We start from the raw sequence: 17,981 nt of genomic DNA on the forward strand, positions 1-17,981 counted from the left end.
GCCGGGCAGCGAGGCTTCATGCGTCATCATTTTCAGCTCCTCCCCTAAATGAAGCACGCGCCGATACGCGCACCGCGGAAACGCCCCCTCCCCTACTCACGCTTCGTAGCCTCGGTATGAAACGTCACATCACTAGTCTGCGTTTATGTATCGTTTTTTGTTGATACTTTGTCCTGTTAGTTTGTTTCCATCCATCCTGCCTTGTGCAGTGATTTTGGTTTGTTTCTTTGTACATCTGCTTTGACTGTTAGCTTTGTCCACATTAGTGTGTCGATTTTCGTTGTTACTTTGTATGTCAGGTCTAGGGTTTTGTTTGTACTTTACCACTGCGTTTTTGGGTCCCTTTTGGTTGATACTTTGTTCATGTTTGTTAGTTCCCTGTGTCCCCTGACAATTTTGTTAATAATATATTTTTGTTGGTACTCGTTGGTCCCGTTAGTCCTGTTTGTAACATGACAAATAAAGGGGGCAAATAAAGAATTGTCCTCCTTCCAGAGGATTCTGGAAGTTAAATACACAATGACATTCATTAAATACTTCAACTAAATATTTTAGTTAAATCTGATATTACATTATGGCAAATGTTAAAATATAGAATGAGAGATTTCTTCACATGTAAAAATAAAGAATTAAATAAACTCAAAAATGTTTATTATGATAAATTAATGACAAAGTGTAATAACTTAAAACAAATGAAACCTCAATTTGACTCAGAGGAAAACATGATGACAAGTTTAAAATCAGATATTATAATAAATAAATATGAAACAAAATTAGATAACTTAGAGACATTATATAACATTTGTAAACTGTCAGAAGTAGATGACAGACCAAAGGTTTTCTATGCACTGAAATCTGGACAACAACGAATGAAAGCTTTGTATGTTGTTGTACAAGATGAAAAGAGAAGTAATCTAAGAGCTCTGTGCTGATGTCTACAAAGAAACGAACAGGGAGTCCAACAGTGTGAGCTCCTTTTTAGAGACTCTCCCTTCATACAGCTCCTGTTCCTTCAGCTCTCTGACGTTAAAAAAGAGGAAGTAAATGTTCTGCACTTATATAGCGCTTTTCTACCTATCTGGCACTCAAAGCGCTTTACACTGCATCTCATTCACACACAAACAAGGCAGAGCTGCAATGCAGCTGACCTGACTCACCAGGATCAACTATCTTGCCCAAGGACGCTTCTGCATGTGACGTGGCAGCGGGGAATCGAACCACCAATCCTGCGATTGGCAGTCAACTGCTTTACCTATTGAGCCACAGCCACCCCAAAGCATCCAACAATTAAAAACTGGGAAAAGTCCTGCAGACTCAGCCCACCGAGTTTTATCAGTTATGTAATGATGTTTTAAATAATGATTTTAATAAATGTTTTTAAAAATGGATGTTAATTAGTTTTAAACATGTACAAGGAGCACAGGGAAAGGAGCTGAGAAATGTCCTGAAAAACAAACTTCTGTCAGAGAGTATGAGAGACGTCCACTGGCTGATAAGTGTGGACAGACTTCCTGTCAGAGCAGTAGTTTCATGGAGCTCTTAGGTAACAACTAAACAGTGTCCCATGATCTACTGCAACCAAGATGAGACACAGCAACAGCTCCTGATGGACTGTTACAGAGCTCAGGAGGTGTGGACAGTCCTGAAAGGTCTCAGTCAGGACTTTAATGTTAATTCCAGCTCCATCATGTACGGACTACTGAGGGAGAACATGTGGACCAAACAGGTGGAGATGTTCCAACTCCGAATCACCATAGTCCCAATAAAATGATGGAAAACCAGATGTATGATGGTCAGAAATCAAAGAGTAATAGACAGTAAGACGGTCTGCAGACAAGTAAGAAGAAGAAGAACAACAGCTGTCCTGGTGCTTATTGGACATTTGACTGCTCCCCCGGCACTTTGAGCCCATTTTCTTCTTGTTCTGATGATAAATCTTCTTGTTGTTCTTCCTGTTGTCGTTGTTCAGATGATTCTTCATATTGTTGTTGTTCTATTTCTTCTAGTTCTGATGTATTAATGTTGCTGTTTTGCACATGTCCAGATGTTTGTGTTCATTTCTTCTAAGGATTCAATGGAAGTGTTTGTATTTAGCGTTTCTAATAAGTCACTGTATGTTTTCTATGACTATACCGACCTGTTATTTGGTCATCAATCACATTATATGAAACAAAGAAAGTTAAATCTGTTCCAGTGACGTCTTGTGATAAAAATATATCTCACCTCTGATTCCTGCTGTTCTGACAGTGCTGTTTGAATAAGGGGAGAACTGTTAATAATGAATCCAGTAAGAAGCCGTAACAGACAATAAAATGTCAAAGTTGATCCAGTTTTCACATTTTTCAAGTATTTAGTTCTTTGTACAGTGAGTGAAATAAGTATTGAACACGTCTCCATTTTTCTCAGTAAATATATTAATAAAAGTGCTTTTTACAGGAGATTTTCACCAGATGCTGGTAACAACCCATGTAATCCACACATGAAAAGACATCAAACCATATATGTCCAAAGATTAAGTTATGGACAATAATGTGAACTGACAGTGAAAAAAGTATTGAACACACTTAGTGGAATTTATTTAAGACTTTGTACAAAAACCTTTGATGTAATTTCAGCCTCAAGACTCCTCCTGTATGGAGAAACTAGTCGAGTGTGTTGCTCGCTGTGATTTTGGTCCATTCTTTACACAAACAGTCTTCAAATCTTCTCTAAACTCTGATCTTTAGTTCTTTCCATACATTTCAGTTGGACTCTAATCAGGTGATTGTCTGGGCTGGGCCACTCCAGCAGCTTTACTTTCTCTCTCTGAAACCAGTTGAGAGTGTCCTTGACTGTGTGTTTGGGTTTTTACCAACATCTGGTGAAGATTTCATGTGAAAAGCACTTTTAGTTTTATATTTAATGAAAAGAATGACAAAGTGCTTAATACTTATTTTACCCTCTGTATCTGTATCGACCCATATTACAGCTTGTTCTTATTTATGTATTTATTTCATCATTCATTCATTTTCCAGTCGTCCCCTGGTCTCACATTGTGTGAACTACGGTCTGAAATCAAGTTCAATCTGTTCACTCAAGTTGGATATTGGTCAGAACCTCCTCAGTCAGTCATGATTAAAAATAGTAAATGTTATTTATTTATTCAATTTATGGCTCTAGACGTGATCTTGTGTGAAAAATAAAAACTGTTTCCACCTGGTTTTGAACTGGAGACCTTTCACATGTGATGTAAATGTGATAAACACGACACTACAGAATCCACATGAGATGTCAGGTTTAGGAACATTTAAGAACCAACTGTGAATGAAGATGCTGCACGACTTTCACAGTCCAGATAAAATGACAGTTGTGTAAAGAGCTTTCATGATAAATAAACTCATTTAATGAAGTTTTTGATGGAACCACATTAAAAACTGAACAACAAAAAGTAGAAGGTAAAATTCATCATTCAACAATAAAGTAAACTGGAACAAAGTGTGTGTAGGTGTCAGGATTTGTCTGTTAGGTCTAGTTCAGCACATCACTAACTGTTCTATGGAGAAACTATTGATCAGTATTTTAATAGAACCTGGAACAGTTCTTCATTAAAACTATATACAAACTAATTAAAGAGAATGTAAATTGAGGCATATTAGACTATAAATATGGCTCCATCATCTGAGATTCTGGTCCAATAATAAAGATGTAAGTGATAAAATAAGGTGTGAAAACCCTGAAAAGGTCCAGTGTGGCTGATTCCAGTGAACAGACTCCCTCTGAGAGCGCTGGTCCAGTGGAGCTGTTTCTTCCAAACTAACAAATGTCTGGTGACAGGTTGTGATGAGGACGAGACAGCACCTGCTGCTGGACTGTTACCGCTCCAGACAGGTGAGAGACCAACTGAACAGGGAGGGTTTTAATATCCAACTAAATATGAAATCTGGAATATACGCTCTCTGCCAAGAACCTGTGTCCCATGAAGAAGGAAACCTTTTCTATTTCATCATTAGCATCACTAACGTCCACATCTGGAAGACAAGCGCAAAAATGGTGTTGGAACAGAACATGATCTGCAGCAAGTCCAGTTTCCAGCAAACAACATTTGTGGGAGAACAGTTTGATAACGACCTCCTCCTCTGTTCTTTATCTGTCTGTTAACTATCAAGTGAGTCCTGTTCAATGGGACTTGTTTGGTCTGTTTGAATTATTACATGGCTGCAAATCTTTCCAGATGATCCTTGTTATTGTTGATACAAATATTTATTGGTGTTGAAATATTACAAATGTGCATTTTATTCACAGACTAAAGAATATGTCAAACGATGATGATTGATGAGCCGACAGTTTAGTAAGTTCATCTAATCACTGTGGCATCTGAATCTTTATGAATAAATTAAAAAAGAAACGTTTCTCATTCATTCGTTGTTCTGCTTCTTATATCGACTGATGTAAAACCCTCTCTGACTACAACATGGGCTGCAAATGGACAGTTGAGCTGTTTCTCTGTCCCAGTGGTGAAATCTCAAGTCACATTTTAATGCATTGTGTACTTTTACTTTTATTAGTAGCTGCATGTTCCTGATTACACTTAAATAGAGTACTTCTACTCTGAATCTGATACTTTTTTATTTATCTGCTGCTATTTACAGGTCAGATACTGGATAAATCAGGGAGGCACCACAGTGATGAATTCATGAATGAAATATTGATTGTTCATCCTAATAAGGTCAAATGTATTTATTCCCTCTGAAGACTTATTGTGCTCATGATGTAAACAGGAAAGACAACAATTCAAATCAATACACACAATAAACATGCACAACAACACAGCTGAGCCTCATCGTCACATCACTAGTCACAAGTCTCTTTGGATAAAAGCGTCTGATAAATGACTAAATGGAAATGAAAGAACAAATTCTGACATTAAAACAGAGCTGGTAAATAACTATGTACATTTACTCAGTTTTAGATCCTCATAGTGGAGGAATTTCCATTTTGTTGTTTTTACATAAACTAAAGGTTCAATAAACTAAAATCACACGTCATCCTTAGTTTTTACTTTTTATGTAAAATATATTAAAATCTAAAAATCATTGTCACATTGAGCTGACAGCTGCTGAATTCTGTCCTTTGTTGATTCTCTTGTTTAGGACAAAACCACAAATACCAAGAACCATCACAGCACCAAGTGACAAAGCTACTGCCAGTCCAACATGTGTCTCACTGTAGGTAAGAGACGTTTGATTGACACAACAGGTGGTTTGACTTTGGCGACATCTGCTGGAGAAATGTGTTTTAAATCAGATCAAATGTGACTGAATGTTATTTCTATAGAAGACATTTGTGTTGAGCCAAGTTCTCGTGTGACTTAGATGAAGGAAATTGTGATTGTGTGGAAATAAATCAAACGGAACAATTGTAAATCTTCTCTCCATTATTTTCTATTTGTGGACATGTCCTTGTTATTTCTGTCCATGTGCTGAACTTCTGGGGATGACTTTGACATTTTAGTAGAATAAAAACAACAACTACAAAGTAGTTCTACATTCAGTAATGAGGAGTGTTTGTGTGACTGTAGCTATAGATGAAGTTTAGTTTCATTTTTATTACAATTATTTAACTAATGCTGTGATGTGTGTGTGTGCAGCCACACCTTCATGTCTTCACTATAAAAATATGCACTTACTGTAAACAAACCACCTCCACCTACTCTAAATTTAACTCTGTTTAAACACACTTAAGTCACAGGGTGGAAAAAAACTGGATGAACAACTTTCTGTTTGTTGAACCAGAAAGAGAAGAAGACCAGAGGAAAAACAGACGAAACACAGCAAGATGAAGAGATCATACTAAATAGTAGTAGTAGTAGTAGTAGTAGTAGTAGTAATACTTCATAGAAATAACAGTGAGAACCAAGCGGTTGGTTTTCCACCTCCATAAAAGTGAAGCAGACAGCGGCTTATAAGAGGTTTTTGGTGAATCAGTCCAAGATCAGGCACAAAACAAACAGCAGTGCAGAGTGGTCATCAGCTGTGTCTGAACAGACCTGAGGCACCTCTGACTTCACTGAAGATGTGTAGTAGCACAATCTTTATAAAAGACAAACATGCACTATATTGCCAAAGGTATTCGCACACCCATCCAAATAATCGGAATCAGGTATCCCAGGTGTTTAAATTGAAGCACCCAGGCATGCAGACAACATTTGTGAAAGAAAGGGTCTCTCTCAGGAGCTCAATGAATACCAGCGTTGAACTGTGATAGGACGCCACCTGTGCAACAAATCCAGTCGTGAAATTTCCTCTCACTTAAATATTCCACAGTCAACTCTCAGCTGTATTATAAGAACGTGGAAGCGTTTGAGAACCACAGCAACTCAGCCATGAAGTGGTAGGACACGTAGACTGATGGATGGGTCTGGTGTAGATGAGCTCATCTGGCCTGCACAGAGTCCTGACCTCAACCTGATAGAACACCTTAGTGATGAATTAGAGCAGAGACTGAGAGCCAGGCCTCCTCGTCCAACATCAGTGTGTGATCTCACAAATGCACTTCTGAAAAAATGGTCAAGAATTCCCATAAACACACTCCTAGACAGCCTTCCCAGAAAAATAGAAGCTGTTATGGCTGCAAACGGTGGACCAACGTCATATTGACCCCTGTGGATTAGGAATGGGATGTCACTTAAGTTCATATGCGAGTCACGGCTGAGCGAATACTTTGGACAATATAGTGCATGTTAAAAAGTATTATACTGACATATTGAAATAATGCTTGAGTACTTGTACTGTTGTTCTTCATATGTCAGTAATAGTAAATAATTTGAAGTGGTACTTCTAATTGTAGTGAGGAACTCTGTAAGGTTTTCATACTGTGACTTGAGTTTTGGGTTTGTTTACTTCTACCACGTGTGCAGTTGATATTAGACTGATTCACCACAAACGTCCTATAAGCAGCTGACTGCTTCACTTTTATGGAGGTGGACAAACAACCGCTTGGTCCTCACTGTTATTTCTATGAAGTACTACTACTACTACTACTACTACTACTACTACTTAGTATGATCTCTTCTATAATTAGACCTCGATTCTCAACTTGTTGTAATTTATCTGTTTTTCCTCTGGTCTTCTTCTCTTTCTGATTCAACATAAAGAAAGTTGTTCATCCAGTTTCTTCCACCCTGTGACAGATTAAATTTAGAGTAGGTGGAGGTGGTTTGTTTACAGTAAGTGCATATTTTATAGTGAAGACATGATGGTGTGGCTGCACACAAACACACACACACTGATGAAGGACGTCGTCAGTTAAATGAATGTGACTAAAATAAAACTTTAAGTGAACAAATCTCCTTTTTTCCACAGACAGAAGAGAAGCTGCTGAGGGATGAAGTTCATGGGGAAAAGCTGAGTAAGTGGAGCTCTTGATTAGTTTGATTCATCTTCATTAAATGAACCTGGTTTTGTCCTGTTAGTTCCAGTTCACTCTTTCAGTCAGTAGTGGAACATGGACACAGCAGTCTGTCTCTTATTGTGAAAATCTGCTCCTGTTTCCTCCTTCCTACCTGTCCTACGTCATTCCAGGTAACAGCTCACCTGTGTCAGAGTCTTTTCTCGGAGAGTCGTCTTCTTCTCCACTTTGTCTGAATCTCCTGTAAGTTTGCTTTGTTTGATTCTTTCTCTTTGGTTCCGTTTATTGAACTAATGAAGACTAAAGTTCACTAATAGGAGGTTTCACTACGGTACCGATCCAGGACCGTGGTTCCACCTCATCTCTCTTCCTGGTTCATTATTTCCGCCTTTTATTGTTGTGACGCAGTAAAATGTGTCGTTTAAAACCGTCTTTAATGGACATAGAGTTAGTGGATGGTCTCTAGTTGAACACAGAGTCGTTGTTACTGTGGAGCTCCACTTACTGAGGACTGAAGGCAGCTTTTCCTGCCTCCATCAGCCTGTGGAGGAGGCGGAGATGAGCCGCTGCTCTCCCGCTGTCTGAGCCACTAAATGCGGTCTGAGCTCGGCCGGACAGCCGCTGGAGAACAGCTCCGACTTTCTCTGTCAGTAGATCCTCACTACAGGACTCATGGGGTTAAATTATGTTCAAATGTTATAAGGATGAAATAATGTTCTACAGAATCAATAACTCTCAAAAGGTCTAAAAACAGAAGAAAACCTTCATCTTAGATCAGGTTTCTATATTCAGTGATATCTTCCAGCCTTATATTATTGTTCATTGATCGACCTTTGAAGAAGCCAGATTGTGTTTCTGCAATAAGGTTTGAAATCCCTGTTTGAAGGTGACTGGTGAAAATATAGGTAAGCAGAGTTTCTAAGAGTGATGGGCCACCAATAGGATTATGTTTATTACAGACTAAGTTTAATTGTTTGATTGTGTCTGATTTTCTTTTCTCTAAATCTTCTTTGATTTCTTTGCTGATTACATTTATTTGAAGTTACTTTTACTCCATTACAGAAGGAAATATTGTTTGTTGTTGTAACAGAACTAAGGGCCTGAGTTCCAGGTTTGTACAAGAAAATCATCTCTGCTGCTGCACTGTAGCTGTTGCTGCTGTGGTTTCCCAAAGTAGATTTTCATGTGTGTTTCTGTTCAGGACTCACATAAATGAACCCCCACCCCCTCTGCAAACAGAGCACATGTGTACAGGAATCATTAGAGTAGATTGTTGTACAGCAAACTGGTGATTCTCAGTCATTTCCAGACCTACAGTGTAGTAAGTCTGTTTGTAGAAACTCTATTTAGACTTTGATTTGACTGAGGCACAGAGGAAGTTTACTGTACATGCAGTTTTTAAAGTATCTCCATGATTTTCTCAGATAACACAGATGATCAGATTATTTTTCTGTGTTTATCTCTAAATGTTGTTTAGTGGTGGAAAAGTTAGTGAAGTATCAGCGTCAGTCCAAATGACTGAGTGAGTGTAAATGTTGGTCCATCCTCCTGTGTGTGCTGGGCTGCAGCTTCATGCCTCCATCTAGTGGACTGATAGTAGAAGTAGAGCAGCTGATGGCAGCTTCCTCTGCCTCCCACTGCTGTCTGACTGCATTCAAGTGACACTGATATGAAAGAGGAAAGAAGAGCCAATCAGTGGAGGAGCAGCTGATCTTTGTCCAGGAGAAATGATGGAAAGGAGGATTTCAGTTTTCACTGCACATCAATGATTTGTGTTTCCTCTCCACATGAAGGTAGAAAGTGTGTGTGAGCTGATGTGGATGTGGATTCAGCAGCATGGATCAGTGTGAGGACAGAGAGGAGGGAGTCCCTCCCTCTAAAACCACTCTGTGTGGGGACCATGAGAGCCAGACCAAAGCTCAGAGGTGAGATGACTGAGACCATCGGACTGATTCTGTCTCCAAGTCTCATCTAGAATTGAATATTTCATCAGGACATTTTTACTATTCTTCTGATTATATTTGTCATTTATGAAGGAAACTTTGACTGAATATGTGAGCGTCACCAAAGTTGTTTTTCTATCAGGTCCCATCAAAGACCAGAATCTCCTAGACCAGGACCTGAACCCAGCTGTGTGTCCTTAAAGAGTGAACGGTCAAATAACCATCCTATTAATTTTAGACATCAACCTTCATCAGACACAGAGTAAGTTATTGTAAGTTTAAAATCAGTCTGAATAATATGATGTTGATTTGAAAGAGAAGCTTTCTTCACTATTCTTCCAGCAAACACTCTGGTCATGGATCAAATCTCCATCCAGCCAGTAGCTAAACCACTGATCCTGTAGAGGGTCTCAGGGGGCTGCTCCTCTTCTAATGAAGTGCTGACTTGCAGGCAGACGTCAAAGGAAGCAGCTGAACACCACAAATGTTGAACTCTGATCAAATCTTTGTGATTGAAGTTCTCCAAATGAAGATTTTGGTACAAATGTCTTAAAGAGTCTTGACTTCTTCACTTCCTGTTGGAAGACTTTAGTTCTAATGTTGTTGAAGTCAGTGTAGAGGACTGTTTGTCCCCAGTGTCAGTACCAGAGCTGACGTTTGAAGATTCATTTAGGATCCACCAACTAATGAAGGAATGAAGTTGTTCAAATGTGAATTAGTCAAGTGAATTGTGTGAGCAGCAGCACTCTGCCTCATACTCACACAGTTCAACATATTCAGACTGGGAGCTGCCCAGTACAACCAGTGTGATCCAAGCAGACTCTGTCTCTAGATGCCTTGTTCCAACACTTGAGCATTGTTCAGTGAGGGAGGCAGAGATATCTGTTGTTCAGAGCTGCTGAGACTAAACCAAAGTGACTGGTGACAGTAAAGCTTCACCACTACAGGGAGTCTCTGATTCACTGTTCACATCAAATCTCTCTTCATGGACCTTTACCTTGTGTGTGTCTCTGTGTGGACAGACATACTGTGAGCTCATTCTTGATGATTCCTCCACAGAGTGGACCAGGAGAGCTCAGAGGTTCCCAGTGGTCAGTCTGCCCAGCAGCATCCAACACAGCTGGACTCCATATTTCTGGTCTGTACATGTCCAACTACTACTTTTCCAACATATCTTGTGTTCCCAATAATCTCCATGCTGCACTTTTTAGACCAGTGGATTGTCAGTCTGTCCAACATGGATCTGATGTTTGGCTCCATGATTTGAGTTGGATTGTGTCATTCATATAGTTTCTGTTCCAGCTGCTGGAGGAGAACATTGTGAATTTTGTGAAGAACGAGCTGAAGAAGATCCAGAGGGTTCTCAGTCCAGATTACCCACAATGCTTAGAGAGCCAGAGGGAGGATGAGGACATGTTGAATGGTGAGGATGAAGAGCAGAGGAGGAGCAGCAAAGAGGCATTTCTGAAGATCACACTGAACTTCCTGAGTAGAATGAAGCAGGAGGAGCTGGCTGACTGTCTGCAGAGCAGTAAGAGGATTTCTCTAAACATTTAACATCATGGACAAATGAGACGTTTACTGAGAGCTGAAGATGTGGAGTGTTAATATGTTGAAATGTGAATCATTTAGGGTCATGAAACTGTCAAACTGTCTTTTCATTAGAAATTATATTGATCATGTTTTTGTGGTTTCATTCAGGAACTTCAGCTGCAGTTTGTCAGCGTGAACTTAAATCTAATCTGAAGAAGAAGTTCCAGTGTGTGTTTGAGGGGATTGCTAAAGCAGGGAACCCAACCCTTCTGAACCAGATCTACACAGAGCTCTACATCACAGAGGGAGGGACTGGAGAGGTCAATGATGAACATGAGGTCAGACAGATTGAAACAGCATCCAGGAAACCAGACAGACCAGAAACAACCATCAGACAAGAAGACATCTTTAAAGGCTCACCTGGAAGAGAGGAACCAATCAGAACAGTGATGACAAAGGGAGTGGCTGGCATTGGGAAAACAGTCTTAACACAGAAGTTCACTCTGGACTGGGCTGAAGACAAAGCCAACCAGGACATACAGTTCACATTTCCATTGGCTTTCAGAGAGCTGAATGTGCTGAAAGAGAAAAAGTTCAGCTTGGTGGAACTTGTTCATCACTTCTTTACTGAAACCAAAGAAGCAGGAATCTGCAGGTTTGAAGAGTTCCAGGTTGTGTTCATCTTGGACGGTCTGGATGAGTGTCGACTTCCTCTGGACTTCCACAACAATCAGATCCTGACTGATGTGACAGAGTCCACCTCAGTGGATGTGCTGCTGACAAACCTGATCAGGGGGAACCTGCTTCCCTCTGGTCGTCTCTGGATAACCACACGACCTGCAGCAGCCAATCAGATCCCTCCTGAGTGTGTTGATATGGTGACAGAGGTCAGAGGGTTCAGTGACCCACAGAAGGAGGAGTACTTCAGGAAGAGGTTCAGAGATGAGGAGCAGGCCAGAAGAATCATCTCCCACATCAAGACATCACGAAGCCTCCACATCATGTGTCACATCCCAGTCTTCTGCTGGATCACTGCTACAGTTCTGGAGGATGTGTTGAAAACCAGAGAGGGAGGAGAGCTGCCCAAGACCCTGACTGAGATGTACATCCACTTCCTGGTGGTTCAGTCCAGAGTGAAGAACATCAAGTATGATGGAGGAGCTGAGACAGATCCACACTGGAGTCCAGAGAGCAGGAAGATGATTGAGTCTCTAGGAAAATTGGCTTTTGAGCAGCTGCAGAAAGGAAACCTGATCTTCTATGAATCAGACCTGACAGAGTGTGGCATCGATATCAGAGCAGCCTCAGTGTACTCAGGAGTGTTCACACAGATCTTTAAAGAGGAGAGAGGACTTTACCATGACAAGGTGTTCTGCTTCGTCCATCTGAGTGTTCAGGAGTTTCTGGCTGCTCTTCATGTCCATCTGACCTTCATCAACTCCGGAGTCAATCTGCTGTCTGAAGAACAGTCAACTTCTCTGTGGTCCAAAGAAGTTGGACCTGAGCTAAAACTTCTCCACCAGAGTGCTGTGGACAAGGCCGTACAGAGTCCAAATGGACACCTGGACTTGTTTCTCCGTTTTCTCCTTGGTCTTTCACTGGAGACAAATCAGACTCTCCTACAAGGTTTGAAGACAAAGACAGGAAGTAGTTTACAGACCAATCAGGAAACAGTCCAGTACATCAAGAAGAAGATCAAAGAGACTCCCTCAGCAGAGAAAAGCATCAACCTGTTCCACTGTCTGGAGGAATTGAATGATCGTTCTCTAGTGGAGGAGATCCAACAGTACCTGGACTCAGGAAGTCTCTCCACATATAAACTGTCTCCTGCTCAGTGGTCAGCTCTGCTCTTCATGTTGGTGTCATCAGGAAAAGATCTGGACGTGTTTGATCCATTTAGATACTCTTCAAACTTTTCAGAGAATGATCTTCAGTTTGTGCTGGGAGTCGTCAAAGTCTCCAAGAAAGTAGTGTAAGTCTAACTATAGTGGAATGTACTCATCACTGATTTCAAAGCTACTGTATTTCAACAACAGAACATAACTTATTACTTGTTTTCTTGTATTACAACATATTTCATTTTATTTTAACACAAGTGTTATGCATCACTGTTTTGCAGACTGAGTGGAAACTCTCAGGTCAGGTCAAGTTTGTGTTTTAAATAACTGGAGATATTTAAAATGTCCAACACTGCTGACATTAGAGAGACCCAAGCAAATTAAACTTTCTAATGTCCAAAGTTTTAAGTTGCCTAAGATTTTCATCAGTATTTTTACAATATGTAAAATAACTGTAATATCTTGTGTGATTTTATTCATTGTGTTGTATCTTTGGAGTTCAGAGCCAACATTAAAGGTGATTACAGTTTAACACAAATGTTGTCATGTTATACATTGCTGTTTTTCAGACTGAGTGGCTGTAACCTCTCAGAGAGAAGCTGTGAATCTCTGTCCTCAGTTCTCAGTTCTCAGTCCTCTAGTCTAAGAGAGCTGGACCTGAGTAACAACGACCTACAGGATTCAGGAGTGAAGCTCTTGTCTGCTGGACTGGAGAATCCACACTGTAAACTGGAAACTCTCAGGTTGATTCATTAACTTAAGTACATTTTTCACAACCATTTTTCTGAGACTTCAATCAGGATTATAGTTTTTCTTGTTAATGTTGTTATTAAAGGTAGTTTCATGTGTTTCTCATTTTGTTCATAAATTATTCTATATATGTGACACGAATGCCACAAATATAAAAAATACCATTTTTTTTTAACATTATAGATCATGAATGTTTAACATCAGACATTCATTATCTTTCATCTCTTTATTGAACAGACATGTAGCTTTCAACCACACCTCTATTCTTTATTTCATTAATTGGATTCCAGGTTTGACACCTGACAATAGTTGTTGTTGTGACATCAGACAGTGTTTCACTGACTTTTTCCACCATCACTCCATATGTTTAATGGTTGTGTTCAATGAATTGAAAGATCAGGACTCTTCAGGTGTTTTATCAACTTACAAATTAGATCATATTTCATGAACAATTGATGCAAGACAGGTTATCAAAAGTAGTTCACTTACTTCTTCTTTCCACTGTATGTAACTAAATGTGCTTCAAATACAAATAGGAGTATGTGATGTTGGTCTGTACAGAAAAACCAAGCACCAAGTCTCCTATGTGTTGTTTGTGTGTCTGCAGACTGTCAGGCTGTCTGATCACAGAGGAAGGCTGTGTTTCTCTGGCCTCAGCTCTGAGCTCCAACCCCTCACATCTGAGAGAGCTGGACTTGAGCTACAATCATCCGGGAGACTCAGGACTGAAGCTGCTGTCTGCTGGACTGGAGGATCCACACATGAGACCGGACACTCTCAGGTATGGAGAGGCCTGCTGCAGCCACAGACAAGTGGGATGTTAATGATTAATGACTCTTGTTTGTTTAGATGAGTAAAACAAACACACCTTTTTGCCATGAAAGGAATAAAAATGTGTCAGCATCAGTTTGTGTCTCACTGTGGAGTCATGTTAATGAACACTGCAGCAGAAAGTAGTTTTTTGCTTGAAACATTTCGTCTCAGCTGATGACAAATCTTCACTGAAGCACTTTATATTCAGCAAAGAAAAGAGGGGAGCTCCTGTAATTCAAACTTCAGTGTCTCATTCTGACTTTGGGAAGAAATCACCTCATGACGAAATCAGGTGTTACATTAGATTCTGTGAACTGAGCAGGAAATTCATCCACCTTATAGGTAGAGTTTTTATCCACAGAATGACAATGAATGAATATCAGAGAATTGAATCAGGTCACAGCATCGTGTCTCTGTCTCCTCAAATAGTGATGATTGAAGCATCTTCACCTTCCTGAGATCCTGATCTTGTCATGATGAGATCTTGTGTCATATATAGGAGACAGTAAATCAGAACTAGAACATGTTCATTTCATCATTACAATCTGTCAAAGAGGAAAAACTCCTTGTTGTTCCCAGTTGAAGAATTAGTTTGTGATTGAATGTTTTTCTCATCAAACTCCTGTTTTCACTTTCTGTTTCTGGCTGCTCCAACAAATCTGACACCAAATCAGATGAAGCCACAAAGTCTGTGTGTAATGATCAATATCCAGTAGCTGTAGGTGAACTAGACTTCCTCTGAACACAGGACAACGTGTGAAGCTCAGCTGAGATCAGTCCACAGACATTAGAGAGAGGAAAACACACACACTGAGTCCATGTATGTGGAGTTGAGCCTCTTGAACTTTGCTCTCCAGTTTCCTGCTTCCTGTGGTGTCACATTAGTTTGTCTGGTGACAGAGTGAGACTGAAAGCAGGTGTCTGACACCAAAACTGCTGTGAACTAGAGAATTGAAATCTTTCCTCCATGTCACCTCCCTGCTCCGTAGAATTCCAAGATAAGGACTCCAATTCCTTACTAGTTTGCTGAATGTCCATCCCTACATACAAGCCTCCATTAGAACAGAACCAGAACACACTGTGTGTATGAGAGCCATGTAATGTCCATGTGTGCATGCTGAAAGAGAATGTGCTGCTCTGACCCCCCTCCTCCTTTCAGGGTGGAGCCTGGTGGAGTCCGATGGTTGAGACCAGGTCTGAGGAAGTGTAAGTGTGTTTTTAATGAGACTGATGAAAACAAAGCAGCAACATTCAACCATCTTCAAACTGTCACATCACTCATTCAAATCCCTGATGTCATGAGTCCTCATCAAACTGATGATAGATTAATAACTGCAGCTGGATTGTGTCTTGTTCTCTCCATCAGATTTCTGTCAACTCACCATCGACACAAACACAGTGAACAGAAAACTACATCTGTCTGACAACAACAGGAAGGTGACACGTGTGAGGGAGCTTCAGTCATATCCTGATCATCCAGACAGATTTGACCAGTGTCCTCAGCTGCTGTGTAGTAATGGTCTGACTGGTCGCTGTTACTGGGAGGTCGAGTGGAGCGGAGGGGTTGATATATCAGTGAGTTACAGAGGAATTAGAAGGAGAGGAGACATTAAAGACTGTGGGTTTGAATGGAATGATCAGTCCTGGAGTCTGAGCTGCTCAGAAGATGTTAGTGGTTACTTTGTCTGTCACAATAATATAAGAACATTCATCTCCTCCTCTGTCTCTAACAGAGTATCAGTGTATGTAGACTGTCCTGCTGGGACTCTGTCCTTCTACAGAGTCTCCTCTGACAAACTGATCCACCTCCACACCATCAACACCACATTCACTGAACCTCTTTATCCTGGGTTTGGGTTCTGGCCAGGTTCCTCAGTGTCTCTGTGTTCAGTGTAGTACTGAGAGTGTCGTCCTGTCAGAGAAACGTCGTTTCTGTTGAACAGATAGTTCAGTCTCTACATGTCTGTCTCTTTCACTCACACACACGTTTTCAGATTCATGGATTCAATCAGTTTCTTCTTGAACCAGTTCTTAATGATCCCTGGAAAACTTGTTCTTCTTTCAGTGGAGTATTTTAGAAGTATTAACTTTGTGTACTTATGTTTTCTCTAGTTTAGGTCGTTAGAAGTTGAACTAACTAAAGTCTCAGCTGCAGTTTAAACTCCATACTACAGTTTGGACTACAGTCAGACAGATTCTATGAGCATCAGGTGGTTCTATGTGATTTGACATGAATTCCTGTCCTTCTGATCATAAATGTGTCCATCAGCAGCTTCACAGGCCTGAATGTGAACTACAACCTACAGACATGATCCAATAGATGTGTCTTTCAGGTCAGGTCGACCATGAGCAGATGATGCATAAACACATCCACCCTGACAGTCACATCAACAGCACGGACGGCTGAAGATGCCTTTGAAACTCCACCCAGTCCATTTGGTGTTTTTATACCAAACAGACTGAAATAAAGAAAACAGTCAATATTCTCCAATCTGCATTATGTTGATCTAGTGGTTCTTATTGGGATGGACTGTACATGTATTATTCCAACACTAGGCCACAGAAATACTGCTCTAAGACTGTTTCTGACATCATGTGCTACTTTATTAATCCTCTCCCATGTAAACAGAGTGCTGACATCACAGAAACACTGGTCCTAATTTCAAACAGAGGGAATAATGACTGTGACTCCATTAGTGACAGTCCAGTATGTTACAGCAGCAGACGACCATGTCAGCGATGCTCTCATGTTAGCACCAAACAGTGCACTTCAGCTCCATCCCTGTTATTTCTTCTATGCACCTTCCTTGAAGCAAACAGTCGCCTACAAAGTGAGACTGAATGTTGTTGGAGCTCTGCTTCAGCGTTACAGAGACTGACTTTAAATTCCACAGTACAGTTCCACATGAAGAAGAAACCAGAACAATAGTTCCACATGTCATTGTGGGTTCAGAGTGTTTTGTGGATCAACAGTGGTTTTAACTTTCCTCTGTTTCGCTGTCACATGTCCTCTTTGCATTGAAGTCAACGCTTCAGTTCAGGCTTTCACTCCCGACAGTGTGAGAGTGGACTGGGCAGGCGTAGTGTCGTCGTTGTTTAGAGAACAACTGTATAAGAAATATTTAGTGTACTTTTACTGAAGTACATGAGGGAAACAACCGTTTATCAACCTTATGTAGCAGGTGGAATGAGGACTATGTTGATTCAGATGAATAATAATGATAATTGATTCTTTATTAATCCTCTTGATGAAATTCATTTTGGACAGGAAGCTGCAGTTTAGGCACCAAGGGTTCAGGGTTCAGTGTCTTGTCCAGGGACACTTCAACATGCAGCCAGGGATCGGGGGGTGAACTGGGAATTGTCGCCTCTAAAGAACAGTTTAGTTTAATCCTAAAACCCATCGTAAAAAAAACCCTCTGTGCTTTTCTTTCTTCTTTTTCTTCTTATAATGAACTATTTTATTTCATGTGGTTCTTATCAGAGGTGAAAAGTACATTTACTTAAGTACTGTGTTAAGTACAGTTCTGAGGTATTTGTACTTTACTGGAGTATGTCTTCTTCACTACATTTATTTTACAGCATTAGTTACTAGTTACTTTTCACATATTGTAAAAAACTAATAAACAGTTGATGTTTTTTCATTTTAATAACAAATGTTTATTAAATATCACTTTACTAGAGTATAAAAAGTTAAATGGTACTTCTACTTGTATTG

General features: G+C 40.2%; 2 protein-coding genes across 2 annotated transcripts in view; both read left to right on the forward strand.

Annotated features, from left to right (window-relative positions):
• Positions 1 to 16,159, forward strand: part of LOC113168127 (NACHT, LRR and PYD domains-containing protein 12-like) — a 260,345-nt gene extending 244,186 nt beyond the window's left edge. The window contains exons 14-17 of the mRNA XM_026369133.2: positions 13,270 to 13,443; positions 14,058 to 14,231; positions 15,423 to 15,469; positions 15,630 to 16,159. Of these exons, the coding sequence (XP_026224918.2) occupies positions 13,270 to 13,443; positions 14,058 to 14,231; positions 15,423 to 15,469; positions 15,630 to 16,159 (925 nt within the window). The remainder of the gene's footprint in view (positions 1 to 13,269; positions 13,444 to 14,057; positions 14,232 to 15,422; positions 15,470 to 15,629) is intronic.
• LOC113168720 (NLR family CARD domain-containing protein 3-like) overlaps positions 1 to 17,981 on the forward strand; it is a 434,580-nt gene that overhangs the window by 103,627 nt on the left and 312,972 nt on the right. The gene's annotated exons all lie outside the window — the stretch shown is intronic.

This window comes from Anabas testudineus, chromosome 18 (genome assembly GCF_900324465.2).
Source record: "Anabas testudineus chromosome 18, fAnaTes1.2, whole genome shotgun sequence".
In the NCBI taxonomy this organism is placed as follows: Eukaryota; Metazoa; Chordata; class Actinopteri; order Anabantiformes; family Anabantidae; genus Anabas; species Anabas testudineus.